Source organism: Staurois parvus, unplaced genomic scaffold, assembly GCF_062004578.1.
Source record: "Staurois parvus isolate SC_StPar_1 unplaced genomic scaffold, SC_StPar_1.0 ptg000540l, whole genome shotgun sequence".
NCBI classification, from domain to species: domain Eukaryota; kingdom Metazoa; phylum Chordata; class Amphibia; order Anura; family Ranidae; genus Staurois; species Staurois parvus.
Genome location: NW_028318336.1, coordinates 368,289 through 391,512, shown reverse-complemented (window position 1 = coordinate 391,512; position 23,224 = coordinate 368,289). Strand labels below are relative to the sequence as shown.

General features: G+C 43.4%; 1 protein-coding gene across 1 annotated transcript in view; it reads right to left on the bottom strand.

The window, feature by feature from the left end:
* Positions 1 to 23,224, bottom strand: part of LOC149451415 (uncharacterized) — a 59,643-nt gene that overhangs the window by 30,632 nt on the left and 5,787 nt on the right. The window contains exons 3-7 of the mRNA XM_089690696.1: positions 22,234 to 22,407; positions 17,121 to 17,294; positions 15,939 to 16,106; positions 9,464 to 9,637; positions 752 to 925 (exon numbers count right to left, since the gene is read on the bottom strand). Coding sequence (XP_089546822.1) covers positions 752 to 925; positions 9,464 to 9,637; positions 15,939 to 16,106; positions 17,121 to 17,294; positions 22,234 to 22,407 — 864 coding nt within the window. The remainder of the gene's footprint in view (positions 1 to 751; positions 926 to 9,463; positions 9,638 to 15,938; positions 16,107 to 17,120; positions 17,295 to 22,233; positions 22,408 to 23,224) is intronic.

Sequence of the window (23,224 nt, the reverse complement as noted above, 5' to 3'; positions counted from 1 at the left end):
AAAATCAGCACCCCCTCCTGCAGAGAGAGCCTTCCACTACCACAGCCCCCATACACTAGCCACCATCTGCCACGGCAAGACAGAAAAAGACGCTCACCTTCACAGCTCCGCATATCCCCCGGGAACAAGAGTCGGGCTGTGCATACACCATCATGAAACCCACAGCCTCTCTCGGAACCCACCAGGTCCCCATGCCGCGTGTGTCCCTTCTTCTGTCCCTTCTTCCAAGGGACAGTGCTGCCCCCCCACAAAAAATGCCGCCCTAGGCAAATGCTTTGGTTGCCTTGTGGTAAATACACCCCTGGCTCGTTGTACAGAAGTCAATCAGCTTGTTGGAAACTTTCCACAGATCGGCACCGCTGCCTATAGCCAGCAGTGCTGTGTATTCTGATGGTGGGGAAGACTACTCACTCATAGAGTGTGAGGATGGGGAGATTGAGACATTTTGTTTCGTTCAACCCACTGGTTGAACAAAAAAATTGACTCATCTGCCCAGGGGCGGACTGACAACTCATGGGGCCCCCGGGCAATAGGGGATCATGGGGCCCCTGTGTCCTTGCCCAAACTCAAAAAAGCCTATGAAAAAGGTACCAGGGGCATCTCATGGGGCCCCCTACTGGCCCCGGGCCCTTAGGCAGTGCCCGGGTTTCCAAATGGTCAGTCCGCCCCTGCATGTGCCTTAAACAGGGACAGGTATAGAGCTTTGCTAAACCCATAGCATATCATTAGCAAGGCCAATCACATCACTTACCATCACATGTACAGTATCCCCACTTCCTATCCTTATCATAATCCGATGTTGTAGAGCACCATACACGCCCTACAGAGCTTCCAGCACTGGTACAGTCCGAATACCACTTGGAGTTATACTTAAATGGGAAGACACAGGGCTCACCGTTAGCGTTTCCACCTACAGCATGGATCACTGGAGAAAGAGAAAATATAACAGAGTTACCTAGCGTAGGAAAATAATGTACAGGCATTCTTCTATATAAACATAATACAAAAAATTATCAAGAAAGAGTAATAATGCAAAGAATTCTATATTAATCTCCCTGGCGGTATGATTATTTCAGATTTTTGGTGCTGAAAGCGGTACCATTATTTTGCATGGAAATATGTAGTTTTTTTATTGTAGGCTGTAATATTTAGGAATAACTCACTGAAATCTGTCCGAACAAGAGTCTAGTAAACATCCCGGGTATGATAAAATGTGAAACACGAAATCATAAATTATAATTTAAGAAATAATCATATAATAATAATACATTTATTTCAATAATATAATCAAACCAAAAACACTGAAATGTGAAATAGAGCGCCAAGTTCGCATCACTGAGCAAAGTCGCAGAATCGTTTTCAGTGTCTGATGAGGAATTTCCCCCACGAATCATTATCACTCAATTCTGCAAGTGGTTCTGATTTACTATCGCTGTTCTCTAGCCGGTCTAATGAAAACAATATTCAGCCTTCTGGCTCTCTCAGGTATACACTGTTCTGTCTCTCTGGCCTTCCCCTTCAGGCTCACAGCTGTCTCCTAGAGACTCCTTCCAAAATGGCTTTTAGCACACAGCTAGCAGCCCCTTGTTGCTCTGGCTCCCACCTCTCCTAGGTGGAGCCCTCCTGACTCCAGGGCAATGACCTCCTGTCTGCCGAGGTGGAGCCTAGAACCATGGTTTGGCCTCTACAAAATGGCCTGCACACATCTCTGCAATTAGTGTGCTGGGGGTTCTGAAAACATGGACCCAGGATTGGAGATTTCATCCCTCCCACATCACTTAGAAATCTCCAAGCCCCAGGTCCCAAAACAGGCTTTAACCGTTTCAATACCGCGCAATTTTACCCCCTTCCTGCCCAGGCCATTTTTCAGGTTTCAGCGCTCTCACACTTTGAATGACAATTGCGCGGTCATACAACATTGTACCCAAACTAAAATTTTATCATTTTCTTCACACAACTAGAGCTTTCTTTTGGTGGTATTTAATCACCACTGGGGTTTTTATTTTTTGCTAAATTAACAAAAAAAGACCAAAAATTTTGAAAAAAAAACACATTTTTCTTTGTTTCTGTTATAAAAGTTTACAAATAAATAATTGTTCTTCATAAATTTAGGCCGAGATGTATTCTGCTACATGTCTTTGGTGAAAATAACCCAAATTAGGATGTATTTTTTAGTTTGTAGGAAAGTTATAGAGTTCACAAACTATGGTATAGATCTGATTATTGATCAATCCTGAAGTACTGACGGCCAATCTAATTTCTTGAGGTCTAAGAATGTCAGAATAGTACAGATATCCCCAAATGACCCCTTTTTGCTGAGTAGACAGCCCGACGTACTTCATAAGAGGCATGGCGAGCTTTTTGAAGTTGTATTTTTTTGTCATAATTTTTCGGAAAATGAAAAAATTAAAAAAATTATTTTCACTATTTTTTTTTTACATACTGTCACCAGTGCAGTACAGCGTCATCATATAACTGGCATGGCGGTGAACAGGGACACTGACTGGTGACAGTATGAAAAAAAAAAAATATATATATATATATATATTTTTTTTATTATATTTAATTTTTTATTACATTTTTTTAAATTTTTTGTAAGATTTTTTTTTCATATTTTACTATGACCAAAGTAGTACAATGTTACCATAGTAACATTGTACTACTTTGGGGAAGTGATCAGTATTTTTTTTTTTTTACACAATTTGCTTATAGCAAAGAATTACTTTGCTATAAGCAAGCATTTACCTGAATGAAATCGATTCATTCAGCTTTTTTTTTTTTTTTTTTTTTTTGTGCTTAGCTGTGATTTGGTCACAGCTAATCACATGACATGTGCATGTGATTAGCTGTGACCATTCACAGCTAGGCACTAGTATACAATGGATGGCAACATGAATGAACATCCTTGTCTCTGTTTTTATGACCTTTTTGGTTTATGAGTATGGATTTGTAATCAAGCTACAGGGTGGAAGGAAAAATCAGAACATGATTTGTAAACTGCCATCACTCTGTCATTTTCAAGCCCACCTACACATGTCTTATATCAAAACGTTCAGCTAACCCTGCTGTCACTAGAAATGTCCACGGCTAGGACATACTCCTGATAGTTTTCACAATATGACCATGTGTTTGCAACTCACCCCTCCCATTGACTTTCATTGAAACTTCACTCACAGCCACCTGAAATTTGAAGGGACGTTTTTAAACTGCGACTGTGCCTTCATTTTTTATCTTTCAGAGACATACTATACATCAAAATTTAGATCAGCATCTTGTGATTCTTTCAATACTAAGCTCTTCACAGTAGCATTTATACTTATAAGACTACAAGTGTTTGAAGATGGCAATCGCCAGTGAAGTTGGCAAGTTTAAACAGTGTGTTTAGAACAGACCTGCTAACATTCCTGACTGAGTGAGTTGCTATAGCAACCAAACATGACTCACACGCAGCTGAGTCATTGAGGCTAACTGTGAGCTCCAAAATACAAGCTGAAATCCATTTCTCACTATCAGGCTTGCAATGTGCACTGCTTACATTTCATCATTACTTGGTAAAGGTTGCGGCAAGAACACTTTACACAATTTCCCCAGAAATTGTACATTTTCTAGTTCTTATTATTATAGCCATATTTACCACCCTAACTCCTCCCACAGTTTTTACACTACATAGACAAGTAATATACCAAAACGTGCGGATTGTTCCCGATTGGTGTGCTATTACTTTGTGGAACGTTTCGCCGAATCGTTCAAGAAATATCGCGGTTTTTGTGGCGAAATTTTCCCATAGGAATGAATGGTGCATCTAGAGTGGCAGCAGAGCACAGCTAGAGTGTGCAAAGGAAAAATCAGAACATGATTTGTAAACTGCCATCACTCTGTCATTTTCAAGCCCACCTACACATATCTTATATCAAAACGTTCAGCTAACGTTTAGGTCAAAATTTAGGTCTGGTTCTTGTGATTGTCACAATATAAACATTTTCACAGTAGCATTTATACTTTTAAAACTACAAGTGTTTGAAGATGGCAATCGCCAGTGAAGTTGGCAAGTTGCAGTAGGGTGTTTAGAACAGAGCTTCTCACATGCCTGACTGAGTGAGTTGCTATAGCAACCAAAGGTCACTCAAGAGTCAGATGACTCACCAGGCTGGACTGTGAGATGCAAAATACAAGCTGAAATGCATTTCTCCCTCTGTCAGGCTTGCAATGTGCACTGCTTACATTTCATGAATCATTTGGTAAGGGTTACTTGCAAGAACACTTTACACAATTTCCCCAGAAATTGTAGATTTTCTAGTTTTATAATACATTTCTTATTATTACGGTAATGCACGAGTAGAGTGCGCCCTGTTTTGTTTTGATTTTTTATCAGATCTTTTATAATGTAGCAGAACCATGACTGCTGAGAACTGTAGGCTTAGTTGACCATACCCGATTACATATGGAAATCGGAACCCTGCCCAAGTAATACACATAGCAATTTGCATTGAACCCTGCCCAAGTAATACACATAGCAAATTGCACTGAAAGGGCAAAGCCACAGCTTTATTTGGTTAAAAAAGATTATTTATTGACCAGCATCTTTAATAAACCAATTTATACTGACATACAGTAGACTGTGAACACCCGAAATTGTTATATTCATAACATTGGTTAGAAACTTGTCCTCACCACAAGGACAATTATCCAGCTAAACAACTCTCAGAGGGCTTTAGGCTGAAACCCCTTAAAGCTGGTATGGAAAAAATGCCAATAGAGTGCCATGATCTCAGGTGTGGATGTTGTTCATTGCTGGTCAGGATGCAAGGAGTCAGTGTCCCACCTCTCACACACTTTAGGGTACAGGGCTGGGAAAAGGGGTGGGTGGGAGGGGCGGCTGCCCTGGGCGCCATGGTTTACTGTAGGGATGGGGGTGCCTGGTAATGGGGGGGCATGCTGTCTGGTGTATGGAAGGACATGCTGCCTTGTGTATGGGGAGACATGCTGCCTGGTGTAAGGGGAGTCATACTGTCTGGTTAATGCGGGGTCATGCTGCTTGGTTAATGGAGGGATATGTTGCCTGGTTTATGCGGGGGGACATGCTGCTTGGTTAATGGGGGGATATGTTGACTGGGGTATGGGGGCATGAAGCCTAGGGCATTGGGGGAAATGCTGCCTGGTGTATATGGGGGCATGCAGCCTGGTGTATGGGGATATACAGTCTGGTATATGGGTGGGGAACAGAGCCTGGTATATAGGGGTATACAGTCTGGTATATGGGGGGCATAGAGCCTGGTATATGGGGGGGCATAAAGCCTGGTGTATGGAAGTATACAGTCTGGTATATGGGGGGGGGGGGGCAAAATGCACGTTCGCCTATGTAGACAAAAATCCTTGCACCAGCCCTTTTTGCATGGCATATCAAAGAACAAGGCTTACAATAGAGGATCAAGGGAGTTAGAGAAGATACAGTACAGAGCAGAGAAGCTGTCCTGAGGAGGAAGCAGGGAATAAAAACCGGCACATCCCTTAGTAAAAAGCAGTGCACAGTAAACACACCAAGTAATGTTATGCACGCAGTTAACCCTTTGATTGCCCCTAGATATCAACCCCTTCCCAGCTAGTGTCATTAATACAGTGTCAGTGTATATTATTAGCACTGATCACTGTATTAGTGTCACTGGAAATGTCAGTGGCAGTTAGTTCCCGCAAAGTGGCAGTTAGTGTCAGATTGCCCACGCACTATCACAGTCCCACTATAAATCACTGATCAAGGCCATTACTAACATAAAAAAATACTATTACAAATTCCAGTATGTATACCATAGTTTGTAGACTAGATTTTTACATATTTTTATTGCATATGTTTTATAGCAAAAAGTAAAAAATATTTTTTTTTTTTCAAAAATTTTGATTTTTTTTTTCGCTTATATCGCAAACAATAAAAAAAACCCACTGGTGATCAAAAAGAAAGCTCCATTTGTATGAAAAAAAAGATATAAATCTCATTTGTGTGCAGCATTGCATGACCGTGCAATCTCCAGTTAAAGTAGCAGAGTGCTGAACTGCAAAAAATGGACTGGCCATGAAGGGGGTAAAATGTTCTGGAGCTGAAGTAGTTGCAAAATTAAGTCTTTTAAATGCCAAGGCACATAAACACGCTTGAAATACATGACTGTAAGAACATTTTTTATGCCGCTTTTCCCTGCCAGTAGTTCTGGCGTTCAGATTTTTCAGATGCACAGTATACATGAGCCCATAAAATAGAAATTTCAATCCAGAAAGTTGTCTATCAAACAGCCTTGGCAAACAGCTACACCATTAAACAAAATGATGTAATTTGGGAAGGTGGAGATGATGCAGACAGTTTGTATTCCTGGTGTTGTGTGAAGAACATCCCTGGCATCCCTACAGATTTACTGGCCGCAGTCTCATTCTTAGGCTCCATGTACACGGGACACTTCTGAACGATGGAAGCTGACTGCTGAAAATCGTAGGTTAAAAAACATCAGTTTAGCTGCATTTGCATACCGCGTTTATGTACGTTTATGCACATTTATGAGCGTTTGCATTTAGAGGCGTTTTTTAAAGATAACCTCAAGAGACCTTCCAAAATGCCCAGAATGCACTGAAAAACAGTAAAAAATTAACTATTTCAGACATTTTGAGAGAAATAGAGAGAGCAGTATTTGTTGAGATTAGCTGTGGTTTTTTTTGTGGTGTTTGGATGTGTTCCGGCTCATTTCTGTGCAGAAATTATTGCAGCAGTGTCTAACATATTTTCTTTCACGCAAAACCTCAAAGTATGGTGTGCCGAGTCCATTTGAGTACCGGGAAAACACTTTGCATTAATTTTACATGATCAAAAAAGGCTCTGGACAGCATCTGGAAATGGAAGAGTTAAAAACAATTCCCAAACGCAAATGCTTATAAACGCGGTTAGCCGCGTTTACAAGCATTTGTCGTTTGAAACGCTGGTAAAATCTACTCCTGAACGCAAGTTTGGTGCGTTCAAAAAAACAACTGTAAACTCAACTGCCTGTAAACGACTGTAAACAACATAGTGTATATGGACACATAGGAAAACATTAGGGAGAGTTCAGGGGCTGCTGAAAAAAAAACGCAGAACAGCTCCTAAACGTGAGTTTATCAGCTGCAGTGTACATGGAGCCTTACTGACATGACTGCCCTTTAATCGGTTAAAACGAAAAAATTTGAGGTGACAGAATAAATAAAAATACCATTAAATTTCTCAAACGGAGAAAAAAAAAGTAAATTATATTTAAGGATATTTTTATGTTCTGTAATATTTTATAGGATCTAATGTTGGCAAATATACAAAACAGATAATATGTGTAAGCTTCTGAGGACTATACTGTAGGTAACAACCATTTGGGTAACAAAGGAAAAAACCTTCAACAATCTTGGCAATGCTAATGACTCTATACCAGGGTTTCTCAACATTTTTACCTTGGAGGAACCCTTGATGAAAAGGTTGAGAAGCCATGCTCTACACACATAAGCTGAAAATGTAGAATACCTGAAGAACCTTGTAAAGAAAAAATATCATGAAATTAGTAGGTTATGAGGACAAGGAAGACAGGTTACTTTAGAACAGGGGCAGACTGACCATTTGGAAACTCGAACACTGTCCGAGGGCCCAGGGTCAGTAGGGGGCCCCATGAGATGCCCCTGGTACCTTTTTCATAGGCTTTTTGGAGTGTAGGCAAGGACACAGGGGCCCCATGATCCCCTATTGCCCGGGGTCCCTATGAGTTGTCCGTCCGCCCCTGCTTTAGAGTTAAAAAGACTGGTGAAGTAGTAGACAGTTTCTGCCTCCTTGGATCAGTTGTTAACAAAAAAGGATCCAGCAGCCAGGAAAACCACACACACTACCAAGTGGAAGATCAAGGATGAAAAGATCTTCCCTTCCACCGTACTGATATGTCTGTAGATACAGAACAGAAATGTTGGGGCTATGGTATTTTCTATTATTATTATTATTATACAGGATTTATATATTATTATTATTATACAGGATTTATATGGCGCCAACAGTTTGCTCAGAGCTTTACAATATAACGGGAGACAATACAGCAACAACACAGTTCAATACAAGAGGGATAGGAGGGCCCTGATCCTGGGAGCTTACAATCTAGGAGGGAGGAAGGATGTGAAAGATGGACAATAAAGAAGCAAGATAGGAAAAAATAGGATCTGATGCTGGCAAGCATATACCTATCGCTTAACCACTTCCAGTCTGGACACTTTCACCCCATTCCTGTCCAGGCCAATTTTCAGCTTTCAACGATATGACACTTTGAATGACAATTACGCAGTCATACAACACTGTACCCATATGAATGTTTTAGCATTTTTTTGAGACAGATCAAACTTTATTTTGGTGGTATTCATTTACCACTGGGATTTTTTTGCTATATAAATGAAAAAGTCCAAAAATGTAGAAAAAAGTGTTTTTCTTATACAATTTTGCAAATAAATAATCTTTCTTCATAAATCTTGGCCAAAATGTATTCAGTTATCTTTTTAGTAAAAAAAAACCCACCAAATTAGTTTATAGCCAAAAATTATAATTTTTCAAAAACTTTTTTTTTACATTTTTATTTTATCTTTTTATATTATTATTTATGGGGTTTTTTAACATACCTTCACCCTAGCAATATAGTGTCACTATAGTGACACTGTACTACTTGTGGGGGGTGATGAAGATTTTTTTTTTTTTGTTTACACTTATTTCTTTTATACCCATAAAGGCTGTAAAAGCAATCATTTCTCCTCTCTGGCTGCATTCTTGCAGCCATTGAGAAATACTGTCACATGGCACAAGGCTTTTGTGAATAGCCTTGTACCATGTGACCTCTGTGATCATTCACAGATTTCACACATAGTAAGCAATTATGTCAGAAGTGACATCTTGCTTACTCCTATTCATTTGATCACTTATTGGCCAATCAGTGATCACATGATCGGGACCCCACACAAAGGTCTTGTACAGGGATCGGTGTTCTGCTGTGTCCTCAGGACACAGCAGGCACCGGATCACGGTGCTGCACGCTCCCAGGGAGCTTGCACAGTCCAAAATGGCGGGCGCCGTTTATGAACGGCAACCTGCCCCTGCACTGCCACCGTCCGGCCGTTTATATACATGGGCCAGAAGGGAAATGGTTAAACAGAGCCACAGATAATATAAGCGTTAGGGGCCTATACATCACAACCAGGGACGGACTGACCATTTGGAAACTCGGGCACTGCCCAAGGGCTCGGGGTCAGGAGGGGGCCCCATGAGATGCCCCTGGTACCTTTTTCATAGGCTTTTTTGAGATTGGGCAAGGACACAGGGGCCCCATGATCCCCTATTGCCCAGGGGCCCCATGAGTTGTCCCCTGATCACAACTGTTTGGATAAGTAAAGAACTTTGCTAAACCCACAACATTTCATTAGCAAGACCCAACGCAGCACTTACAATTAGGTGAACAGTATCCCCATTTGCTATCCTTAGCATAATCCGCTGTTGTAGAGCACCAAAGACGCCCATCAGAGGTTCCATCACCGGTACAGTCTGAATGCCACTTGGAGTTATACATAAATGGGAAGACACAGGGCTGACTGTTAGTGTTTCCATCTACAGCATAGATCTCTGTGGAAAAAAAAGTACAGCACGGTTACCTAGCAAGAGAAAAGAATATACAGAAGTCCTTCTCTATAACATAATGGATACACAAATGTGTCAAGGAACAATGAAATAACAAAAAAACAACACTCCGCGCTACCAATTAATGTGCGAAAAAAAGACTAGATATGTTGCTGCTAACACATTGTCTTGTTTCCACATCTACAAAAATGAAATATATATGAAAAAAGCCCAACAAATCATTTTAAATGAACAATCAATGTATCACTTACATCAATTTCTTTCAAAGTGCCAACCTAAATCAAAATATTAAACCTTCAAACCGTGTCCTTCTGATTATTTCAAGTGTCCATCTACCAAAGGTGACTAAGTGAAACTTTCACATGTCCAGACAGTATATCTCCCAATTATGTGCAGGAAATTGAAAATTACTTTTTATTGATTTTCAAGGCCAATGGGGTACAAACTGACTTTTAAATGCCAACATTAATTTTGATGTGTGGTAATTACTGTAGCACTACCCCCTCAGGAGTCGCTGAAGATTTGGGTCCCCCTATAGGCCTGCACAAAATGGCAACACACATTTTACATTCAGACTTGCACTCAGGAGACAGTAACCAGTTCTTGAGCTTGTTTTTTGGATTTTATTAAGGTATTGCAACTTGGATGGGGTAAAGGGTGTATGGGACACCCAAGGATAACGGCAACAGAGGACAATCTTCCTGAACTGTTGTACAAATCTCTTTTAATAGCAAAGAACAGATCCGTCTTCTTATAGAGCTAGGCAGCATCTCCAATTGTACCACCACAGACCCTATATATTCCTTATCAGGCTGTTCTGGGTGAATCCCTGGGCAGGGGACCCAGTACCTGTCACTGTAGGAGAAGTCAATTCAGGGTAGCAGCTAAACCAGTTTCCCACCAGAGTGCTCCTTCCCCTTACTGGCTCAAAGTGTGCAGATCAACTCACTCAGTCCTTCACTTATGAGTGGATGGGTTGGTGGCTGCTACCAGGCCCCTCCTTCCCTGCTGCATAGGTGGTCCTTGCTCTGAAGTCCAAAGCTTTCCTTCTTCCAAGCTTCCCTTCCTGTAGGTGAGCCCCTTCCCATCTGGGCTCCCTCCCAGGCTCCTACTCTCCAGCCTCATTATCCATCTTCCATCCGAACTCTCCCCTGCTACTGAGCAGGGTCACACACGCTTAAGCACTGTCTGGGCAACTTGCCAAGCCTCCTGTTGAGGATTGGACAGGATCCCTAAGAGAGTGCAGACTAGCCACTCCTCCCCTTCGCCCACTGCTTCTTGAACTTTGGAGAAAATTCTAGTGCAGGGGGAAGTCTCAGAGAGCTGGTCTGCAGAGTCTATCAGCCCTGACCACATTTTGACCTCGATTTGACTGTTACACCTGAGCTGCTACTCAGCCTTTATCTAAAGCAGCGGTTCTCAACCTGGGGGTCGCGACCCCTTTGGGGGTCGAACGACCATTTCCCAGGGGTCGCCTAAGACCATCGGAAAACACATATTTCCGATGGTCTTAGGAACCGAGACACCGCTCCTCTCTCCGGCGATGTGTGGGCGGGATGATACGCTGCTCCTGTCACCTGGCCACACCTCCGGGATCGCTCAGCAGCTCCGCCTCCTCGCCGCTGATTGGCCACCGGAACTGTAGCTCAGGAGAGGCACACAGGCGGCCAATCACCGGCGAGGAGGTGGAGCTTGGAGAGGAGGAGCCGAGCGGCAGCGCGCGTACATCAAAGAAGATCGAGGGAGCTGCCGGAGCGAGTGAAGAGGAGAGCGGCCAGAGAAGGAAGACAGCTGACAGGTAAGTGAGAGAGCGAGCCCAGGCTGTCACTAATACCAACGATGGGGCACTATTCCTCCCCCCACTGACACCAACGATGGGGCACTATTCCTCCCCCCACTGACACCAATGATGGGGCACTATTCCTCCCCCCACTGACACCAACGATGGGACACTATTTCCCCCCCCACTGACACCAACGATGGGACACTATTCCCCCCCCCTGACCCCAATGATGGGGCACTATTCTCCCCTCCACCACACTGACATCAATGATGGGGCACTATTCCTCCCACTGACACCAATGATGGGGCACTATTCCTCCCCCCACTGACACCAACGATGGGACACTATTTCCCCCCCCCGACCCCAATGATGGGGCACTATTCTCCCCTCCACCACACTGACATCAATGATGGGGCACTATTCCTCCCACTGACACCAATGATGGGACACTATTCCTCCCACTGACACCAATGATGGGGCACTATTCCTCCCACTGACACCAATGATGGGACACTATTCCTCCCACTGACACCAGTGATGGGGCATTACTCCCACTGACACCAGTGATGGGGCACTACTCTCCCCACTGACACCAGTGATGGGGCACTACTCCCCCCACTGACACCAGTGATGGAGCACTATTCCTCCCACTGACGCCAATGATGGGGCACTACTCCCCCCACTGACACCAATGATGGGGCACTACTCCCCCCACTGACACCAATGATGGGGCACTATTCCTCCCCCCACTGACACCAACGATGGGACACTATTTCCCCCCCCCCTGACCCCAATGATGGGGCACTATTCTCCCCTCCACCACACTGACATCAACGATGGGGCACTATTCCTCCCCCCACTGACACCAATGATGGGGCACTATTCCTCCCCCCACTGACACCAACGATGGGGCACTATTCCTCCCTCCACTGACACCAACGATGGGGCACTATTCCTCCCCCCACTGACACCAACGATGGGGCACTATTCCTCCCCCCACTGACACCAACGATGGGACACTATTTCCCCCCCCCCCTGACCCCAATGATGGGGCACTATTCTCCCCTCCACCACACTGACATCAATGATGGGGCACTATTCCTCCCACTGACACCAATGATGGGGCACTATTCCTCCCCCCACTGACACCAACGATGGGACACTATTTCCCCCCACCGACCCCAATGATGGGGCACTATTCTCCCCTCCACCACACTGACATCAATGATGGGGCACTATTCCTCCCACTTACACCAATGATGGGACACTATTCCTCCCACTGACACCAATGATGGGGCACTATTCCTCCCACTGACATTAATGATGGGGCACTATTCCTCCCACTGACACCAATGATGTGGCACTATTCCTCCCACTGACACCAGTGATGGGGCACTACTCCCACTGACACCAGTGATGGGGCACTACTCCCCCCACTGACACCAGTGATGGGGCACTACTCCCCCCACTGACACCAGTGATGGAGCACTATTCCTCCCACTGACACCAATGATGGGGCACTACTCCCCCCACTGACACCAATGATGGGGCACTACTCCCCCCACTGACACCAATGATGGGGCACTATTCCTCCCCCCACTGACACCAACGATGGGACACTATTTCCCCCCCCCCTGACCCCAATGATGGGGCACTATTCTCCCCTCCACCACACTGACATCAATGATGGGGCACTATTCCTCCCACTGACACCAATGATGGGGCACTATTCCTCCCCCCACTGACACCAACGATGGGACACTATTTCCCCCCCCCCCCCGACCCCAATGATGGGGCACTATTCTCCCCTCCACCACACTGAGATCAATGATGGGGCACTATTCCTCCCACTGACACCAATGATGGGACACTATTCCTCCCACTGACACCAATGATGGGGCACTATTCCTCCCACTGACACCAATGATGGGGCACTATTCCTCCCACTGACACCAATGATGTGGCACTATTCCTCCCACTGACACCAGTGATGGGGCACTACTCCCACTGACACCAGTGATGGGGCACTACTCCCCCCACTGACACCAGTGATGGGGCACTACTCCCCCCACTGACACCAGTGATGGAGCACTATTCCTCCCACTGACACCAATGATGGGGCACTACTCCCCCCACTGACACCAATGATGGGGCACTACTCCTCCCACCGACACCAGTGATGGGGCACTACTCCTCCCACTGACACCAGTGATGGGGCACTACTCCCCCCACTGACACCAGTGATGGGGCACTACTCCCCCCACTGACACCAATGATGGGGCACTACTCCCCCCACTGACACCAATGATGGGGCACTACTCCCCCCACTGACACCAATGATGGGGCACTATTCCTCCCACTGACAGCAATGATGGGGCACTATTCCTCCCACTGACACCAATGATGGGGCACTATTCCTCCCACTGACACCAATGATGGGGCACTATTCCTCCCACTGACACCAATGATGGGGCACTATTCCTCCCACTGACACCAATGATGGGGCACTATTCCTCCCACTGACACCAATGATGGGGCACTATTCCTCCCACTGACACCAATGATGGGGCACTATTCCTCCCACTGATACCAACGATATGGCACTATTCCTCCCACTGACACCAACGATGGGGCACTATTCCTCCCACTGATACCAACGATGGGGCACTATTCCTCCCACTGACACCAGTGATGGGGCACTATTCCTCCCACTGACACCAGTGATGGGGCACTATTCCTCCCACTGACAGCAGTGATGGGGCACTATTCCTCCCACTGACACCAGTGATGGGGCACTATTCCTCCCACTGACACCAGTGATGGGGCACTATTCCTCCCACTGACACCAATGATGGGGCACTATTCCTCCCACTGACACCAGTGATGGGGCACTATTCCTCCCACTGACACCAATGATGGGGCACTATTCCTCCCACTGACACCAATGATGGGGCACTATTCCTCCCACTGACACCAATGATGGGGCATTATTCCTCCCACTGACACCAATGATGGGGCACTATTCCTCCCACTGATACCAACGATGGGGCACTATTCCTCCCACTGACACCAACGATGGGGCACTATTCCTCCCACTGATACCAACGATGGGGCACTATTCCTCCCACTGACACCAGTGATGGGGCACTATTCCTCCCACTGACACCAGTGATGGGGCACTATTCCTCCCACTGACACCAGTGATGGGGCACTATTCCTCCCACTGACACCAGTGATGGGGCACTATTCCTCCCACTGACACCAGTGATGGGGCACTATTCCTCCCACTGACACCAGTGATGGGGCACTATTCCTCCCACTGACACCAGTGATGGGGCACTATTCCTCCCACTGACACCAATGATGGGGCACTATTCCTCCCACTGATACCAACGATGGGGTACTATTCATCCCACTGACATCAGTGATGGGGCACTACTCCTTCCACTGACACCAATGATGTGGCACTACTCCTCCCACTGCAAAATTACAGTTATGAAGTAGCAACGAAAATAATTTTATGGTTGGGGGTCACCACAACATGAGGAACTGTATTAAGGGGTCGCGGCATTAGAAAGGTTGAGAACCACTGATCTAAAGAATCAAATCTAGGTCCCCCTAGCTAACTAGGAAGGTACTACACTACACTGAAAATAAGTAGTCAGTCATTGCATTCAACATAAATTAAAGAAACTGGCTATGGGTTTACATCTCTTTCAGATGAACTATACTAAAGAACAGTCCATGTGTTTGCAGACCTAGAGAAAAGTCTTTTTTGTAATCTTTTAAGCTGATACAATCCAATAGATTTCTCATGACAGCCAATAGAACACTAATAAGCAAGATTTTCTTTTCAATGCTTAGTTTTAAACCAGGTAGTTTTCTGTTTGAGTAACGATCTAGACAATGCTAATGACTCTATACCAGGGTTTCTCAACCTTTTTTTTACCTTGGAGGAACCCTTGATGAAAAGGTTGAGAAGCCATGCTCTACACACATAAGCTGAAAATGTAGAATACCTGAAGAACCTTGTAAAGAAAAAATATCATGAAATTAGTAGGTTAAGAGGACAAGGCAGACAGGTCACTTTAGAGTTAAAAAGACTGGTGAAGTAGTAGACAGTTTCTGCCTCCTTGGATCAGTTGTTAACAAAAAAGGATACAGGCAGCCAGGAAAACCACACACACTACCACGTGGAAGAGCAAGGATGAAAAGATCTTCCCTTCCACAGTACTGATATGTCTATAGATACAGAACAGAAATGTTGGGGCTATGGTATTTTCTATCACTCTCTAAGGATGTGAAAAACAGGACAATAATGAAGCAAGATAGGTAAAGATAAGATCTAATTCTGGCAAGCATATACCTATCACTTAAACAGAGCCACAAATAATATAAGTTTAAGGGGCCTATACATCACAAGTGTTCAATTAATGTAGAGATGAGTATGGAGCTTTGCTAAACCCACAGCATATCATCAGCAAGAGCAAACACAACACTTACTTGAACAGTATCCTCTCTTCTGATCCCTATCATAATCTTCTGTTGTAGCGCACCAGAGACGCCCATCAGAGCTGTCTTCACTGGTACAGTCCGAATACCAATTGGACTTATACTTAAATGGGAAGACACAGGGCTGACCATTAGCGTTTCCACCTATAGCATAGATTGCTGTGGAAAGAAAATGTATAACAGAGTTACCTAGCAAAATAATATACAAAAGTAATTTTCTATAGATATGAATACAAAAAGCATACACAGCTGTCGGCTGCACATCACTCAGCCAGTCTAGACTGGGAAAAGATCCTGACTTTAAAGTCGGGATCCAACCCAGAGTCTGGAGCAGCACTTGGCTCAGCCTCTCAGCAATCCGCTGAGACCCTGAGCCAGCCGATCCCTCCCCCTCCACAGACTCAGGGGTGTATGTACCACAAGGCAAACAAGGCATTTGCCTAGGGCGGCATTTTTCAGGGGGGCAGCAACATTTTTCAGGGGGGCAGCACTACGCCCCTGACAGAAGGGATGGAAGAAGGGACACACGCAGCACGGGGACCAGGTAGGATCTGAGAGAGGCAGTGGGCTGCTTGATGGTGTATGCAGAGTCTGACTCTTGTTCCAGGGAATGTCCGGAGCTGTGAAGGTGAGTGTCTTATCTCTTCCCAGGGTGGGGGGTTGCCAGTGTATGGGGGGCGGTGGTAGTGAAAGGCTTTCTTGGGTGGTGGGCTGGGGAGTTGTTGGTCAATATCAGGCTCTCTTTGTGAGGGAGGGAGGTGCTGGTCGGTGTCAGGATCTCTCTGTGGGGGGGGAGCCAATCTTTGTGTTGCCTAGGGCAGCATGAAACCTAACTACACCACAGACAGTGAGGGGCTAAGCAGAGAGCGGTGACTGACAGTGACAGTCACCGCTTTCTGCTCAGAGCAGCTGTGAGAACTCAGTGATCAGTGGTCATGTTCTCACACTTAGAGCCGGTGGGGAACCGATGCTGCATCCACTTAGGTAAGTATGATTTAAAAATAAATCCCACACTTCTCTTTTACAGAAGCTAATGGTAGCAAACATATTCCTATCTCTTAAATTGGACCACAGATAATATGGGGCATGTGCATCAAAATTGTTCTGGTAATGTAAAGATACGTTTGCTAAACCCACAGAATATCATCAGCAAAGACCAAACACAACACTTACATTTACGTTTACAGTATCCCCACTTGCCATCCTTTGCATAGTCTGCTGTTGTAGAGCACCAAGGACGCCCATCAGAGCTTCCATCTCTGGTACAGTCCGAATACCAATTGGAGTTATAGTTAAATGGGAAAACACAAGGCAAAGCATTACCGTTTCCATCTTCAGTATATATCACTGTGGAAAAAAAGTATAACAGCGTTACCTAGCAAGGGAAAATAATATACAGAAGTCCTTCTCTATAAACATAATAGATACAAAAATATATAAAGGAAGATTAAAAAGTACAAGAATGTGAGAAATCCCATATCATCAGACCTTTTATCAGCATAGAAGAATCATGACTGCTAAGAACGATGGGCTTAGTTGACAATAACCCAATTATATAAAAATATAAACCATTCCCAGGTAACACGCAAGAGCATGTTCATTCAAAGGGGAGATCCACAGTTACAACAGCATATTTGTTAGCCAACAATTTTAAGGAAACATTATTAATTATCCTCTGGATCAACTGTGGGTATAGGATTATAACTTTTTTTTTTTTAATGATTGAACTGGATGGACTTTTGTCTTTTTTCAGCCAGACTAACTATGTAATTGACATAGACTGTGAGCACCTACAATTGTTATATTCACAACATTGGTTAAAAATATGTCGTCACCTCAAGGACAGGTGTCTAACTAGCCAACTTTCAGAGAACTAAACAACAGAACCACTTGACGAACGCAATACGTATATAAACAATGCGGTTTTCAAGTAGTTTTTTATTATTATTATACAGGCTTTATATAGCGCCAACAGTTTGCTCAGCGCTTTACATTATAAAGGAGACAGTACAATTACAATAAATTTCAGTACAGAAGGAATAGGAGGGCGCTGCCCTTGGAGCTTACAGTCTAAAGGGTTTACCAGGGTTATGGCTGAAGAAACCGTTTTGTTCAGCAGATGGCTGGCTTTCACATGAAATCACTGGATCGCTCTCCGTTGTGGCGAAAGGGGATACCCCCATTTTGGGGGAAACACGGGACTTGAATTCAAAGTAAAACTACTCAAAAAGTCCCCCTGACACACACCTCCCAAAAGAGTAGAGCCCCTAAAATATCAGGGCCCATTGTCAGTAGGCAAGTAGCTAGCCTGTAGTCCCATCCAAAAGACCTCGTCCTGGTTGGGTCTGTCACACTACGGTTTGAATCATTTGCATGCATCCTGGTTGACACAAGTGCCTGAGCTATGGGAGGATTGGGAAAAAATTGTGAATACCCTTAATCACAGCTTGTTTCCACTAGAGATAGGCTAATACAGTTTTGGCTACTTCACCGTAATTATCTTACACCCGACAGGCTGCAAAAAACTTCTCCTCATTGTCCGCCATGTTGTTCGGAAGACTTACCTATGCATATAATTTGGTTATGCCCTCAATCTCCAAAGCTAGGGGGGTGATGTATTGGACTGTATCTTTAAATTAACTAACTTATGGATTCCAGCTCAGGTAGAGGTTTGCATCCTAACTTTAGTGGAGGCCTTGACCCACACTACGGCTGTTAGGACATTACTTGGTATCTTGTTGTTTTATGCTTGAAAAGCGATAGTGATGAAGTGGAAATCTGCTGTAGCCCTCACTTTCCCTTACTGAAAATCTCTTATCATTTCTGTGATCCCTCTCTATAAAGTTACATATCAGTCCATAAATTGTCCCAAGAAGTTTCATAACGTCTGGGACCTTTGGATTGAATCAGACACAACTGCTCCACGAGCTGCTTTTCCTATTTATTTTCATGGTACGATTGTACCTGATTTGATACTTGTGATCTTTGCCTCATTACTATACTGTATGTTAGGCTGAGTGGGGATCCCCCTCCTACGTTGTTGTGTAGGACTGAATTGTCCCTGTGCTGATCCTCTCGTCTGCACCTTGTTACCTCTGAGAAAGTTTCCCGCTCCTTGCAAGTGGTTATCTCAGGTTAATAATTGTCTTTATATTTATTGTTTTATATCTTTATTGTATGCACCTTGAACCGGGTATATCCCAAGGACTTGCTTTGTATTATCAAGTTTAAAAAAAAAAATTAAAGTTGGGAGCTATGCTCAAACATGTGCTTCTACTATGGAGGCTCTCAAAATTTATAGAGTTAGAGCTGCGGATTACTGGGGTGCCTTGAAGGGGCTCTGCAGTTTACACATGTATTTGCAAATGTGTGCAAACTAAACCCCTGTTTTTAACGTGAACTGTTAGGACAATGGTAAATTGAGCTGGGAATTTTTCTTTGTTGTTGTTTGACACATTTTACCCTTCCATGTGCTCCTTGCTGCAAAGGCCACCTATAGACTGGGGTAGTTACCGTTTGTTTGTACTATGCCCAAACACAGCTTACATCTTTTAACCACTTCCCGTCCGGCCCATGTATATAAACGGCCATACTGGAGCATTGCAGGAGTGGGTGGCCGTTTATAAACGTCCTCCCCGCTTCCCTGCCTGTGCCCACTCCCTGGGAGTGTGTGGCACCGTGATCCGTTGCCCACTGTGTCCAGAGGAACACCGATCACTGTACGGGACCTCTGTGTGAGGTCCCGATCATCTGATCCCTGATTGGCCAATCAGTGATCACATGAATAGTAGTAAGCAAGATGTCACTTCCTGGCATCACTGCTTACTACTAGTGAAATCTGTGAATGATCGCAGAGGTCACATGGTACAAGACTATTCACAACAGCCTTGCACCATGTGACAAGCTGTGACCAATCACAGCTCACACAATATGTCTCAATGTCTGCAAGAATGCAGCCAGAGAGAAAGAGAAATGATTGATTTTACAGCCTTTGTGGGTGTAAAAGCAGCCAGTGTAAAAAAAGAAAAAAATCTTCATCACCCCCCACAAGTAGTACAGTGTCACTATGGTGACACTGTACTGCTAGGGTGGCAGTATGTTAAAAAAAAAAAGAAAGAATAATAATATAAAAAAAAAATACTGTACTGCTAGTGTGACAGAATGTTAAAAAAAACATAACTAATAATATTAAAAAAAAAAAAAAAAATGTCAAAACATTTTTGAAAAATTATAATTTTTAGTTATAATTTGGGTTATTATTGTTTTACTAAAAAGATTGATGAATACATTTTGGCCAAGATTTATGAAGAAAGATTATTTATTTGCAAAATTTTATAAGAAAAACATTTTTTTTTCAAAATGTTTGGACTTTTTCATTTATATAGCAAAAAAATAAAAATCCCAGTGGTGAATAAATACCACCAAAATAAAGTTTTATCTGTCTAAAAAAAATGCTAAAAAATTCATATGGGTACAGTGTTGCATGACCGCGCAATTGTCACTCAAAGTGTGACAGCGCTGAAAGCTGAAAATTGGCCTGGACTTGGAAGGGGGTGAATGTGTCTGGACTTGAAGTGGTTAAACACCTTAGTTACACAATGAAAAAAATACGTTTTTTTTGTTTTTTGATAACTGGAAATGATTCAAATAAATTTCCAGTTTGTCATAAAAGAACAATTTAAATCCAGAATGTTGTCTAAAATCAGCATTGTCTAACAGCTATATCTATAAATAAAAGGATATCCTTCTGGAAAAAGGGGGCAAGACAGACCATTCGTATTTCTGGTGTTGTGTGAAGAACATTCCTGGCATCCCTACAGATCTACTGGCTGCATTCTCATATCAGGAGGAGAGGGAAGGGGAGGGAGCATGGTCACCTACAGGGATTCTGGGATTCTGGGATGCTTACTTGTTGATATGACTAACTTTTAAATCAGGCAATTTTAAGACATATGAGGTGACAGAATATATGAGAATACCAATATATCTCTCGAAAGAGAAAAAATTTTGAAAAGTTATATTTAATTAAATGTTTTATGTTCTGTGATATTTTATAGGATCTAACGCTAGCAAGCGTGTAATTATTCTTTAACCTCCCTAGAGGTCTGATTATGTCAGTATTTCTGTGCTCAAAGCAGTACATTATTTTCAAATAATTTTGGAATTTTTGGAAATATGTAGTTTTTTTATTGCAGGCCTGTAATTCTTAGCAAAGCTCACTGAAATCTGTCCGAACAAGAGTCTAGTAAACATCCCGGGTATGATAAAATTTGAAACACGAAATCATAAATTATAATAAATAATTATAAAAAATAGTAATATCATAATAATAAATTTAATTCAATAATGTAATCAAACCAAAAACACTGAAATGTGAAATAGAGCGCCAAGTTCGCACATCGCTGAGTTCAGTCGCAAAATTGTTTTCAGTGTCTGATGAGGAATTTCCCCCACGAATCATTATCACTCAATTCTGCAAGTGGTTCTGATTTACTATCGCTGTTCTCTAGCCGGTCTAAAACCGTTTTTGACCTAAAGGGACGCTTTTTGGATGCCATGGACGTTTCTCAGTTTCCAGGCAGAAAGAACAGTAAAAATGCAGGCAGGGCGCCGGACAAAGCACTCGGGACAAAATGTATGTGAAATGGTTTGATACAGTAATGGAATACTATGTGATTTTAGTGTATTTAGTGAATTTAAAATTTTTACATTTTTGAATTTCCCGCCGGTTCCGTCCCCCGTACGTCCTGACGCTCGCAGGAAAAGGAACCGGAAGATGGCCGGCATCAGCTGGAGGAGATGGCCGGGGACGCTGCAGGGGGGACATCGCAGGAGCGAAGGACAAGGTAAGTGCTGCAGGGATCACTGGAGCAGCTCTGCTGGGTAATCCCAAGTGTAGCTCGGGGTTACCGCTTCTGGTACTTAAAGTTAACCCCGAGCTACACTCGGGAATACCGCCAGGGAGGTTAAACAGAACCCCAGATAATATCTGTAAGCTTCTAAGGCCTATACATCACAACTGTTCTGCTTATGTAGAGATAAGTATGGAGTTTTTCTAAACTCACAACCAGGGGCGGACTGACAACTCATGGGGCCCCCGGGCAGTAGGGGATCATGGGGCCCCTGTGTCCTTGCCCAAACTCAAAAAAGCCTATGAAAAAGGTACCAGGAGCATCTCATGGGGCCCCTTACTGAGCCCGGGCCCTCGGGCAGTGCCCGAGTTTCCAAATGGTCAGTCCGCCCCTGCTCACAACATATCATCAGTAAGACCCAACACAACACTTACAATTGCGTGTACAGTATCCCCACTTCTTATCTTCATCATAATCCGCAGTTGTAGCGCACCAGGGACGCCCCTCAAAGCTGTCAACGCTGGTACAGTCTGAATACCATTTGGACTTATACTTAAATGGGAAGATACAGGACTGACCATCATCATTTGCACCTACAGCATAGATTGCTGTGGAAAAAAGTATAACAGAGTTAGCTAGCAAGAGAAAATAAAATACTGAAGTCCTTCTCTATAAACATAATAGATACAAAAATGTATCAAGAAAGAGTTAAAAGAGTAATAATATGAGGAATCCCATGTTAACCATCAGGCCTTTTATAGTGTATAAGAAGCATGACTGCTGGGAACTTTAGGCATAGTTGACTATAACCCAATTACATATAGAAATGGCTGTTGTAGCGCACCAGAGACACCCATCAGATAGTCCATCACTGGTACAGTCCGAATACCACTTGGAATTATACCTGAGTGGGAAGACACAGGGCTCACCATTTACAATATAGATGGAAAAAGTTTAAGAGTTACCTAGTGAGGGAAAATAATATACAGAAGTCCTTCTCTATAAACATAATGGATGCAACAATTTATTAAGGTAGAATAAAAAGAGTATTACCATGAGGAATTCTATATTAACTATCTTTTTTTTCAGTTTAGAAGAATCATGACTGCTGAGAACTACAGGCGTAAACTGGCCATACATATCTGTCCCTGTCTCCTCTACGTCTGAAGCTATAATTGTAGTCTTTCCCAGACCCGAAAGGACCCTCAGCTCTGGGCCTCCTACTGCCTAATTATAAAAAAATAAAAATGTAAAAAAAGTTTTTGCAAAATTATAATTTTTGGTTATAAACTAATTTGGGTTATTTTTTTTTTCACTAAAAAGATAGATGAATACATTTTGGCCAAGATTTATGAAGAAAGATTATTTATTTGCAAAATTTTATTTTAACACTTTTTTTTTTTCAAAATGTTTGGACTTTTTCAT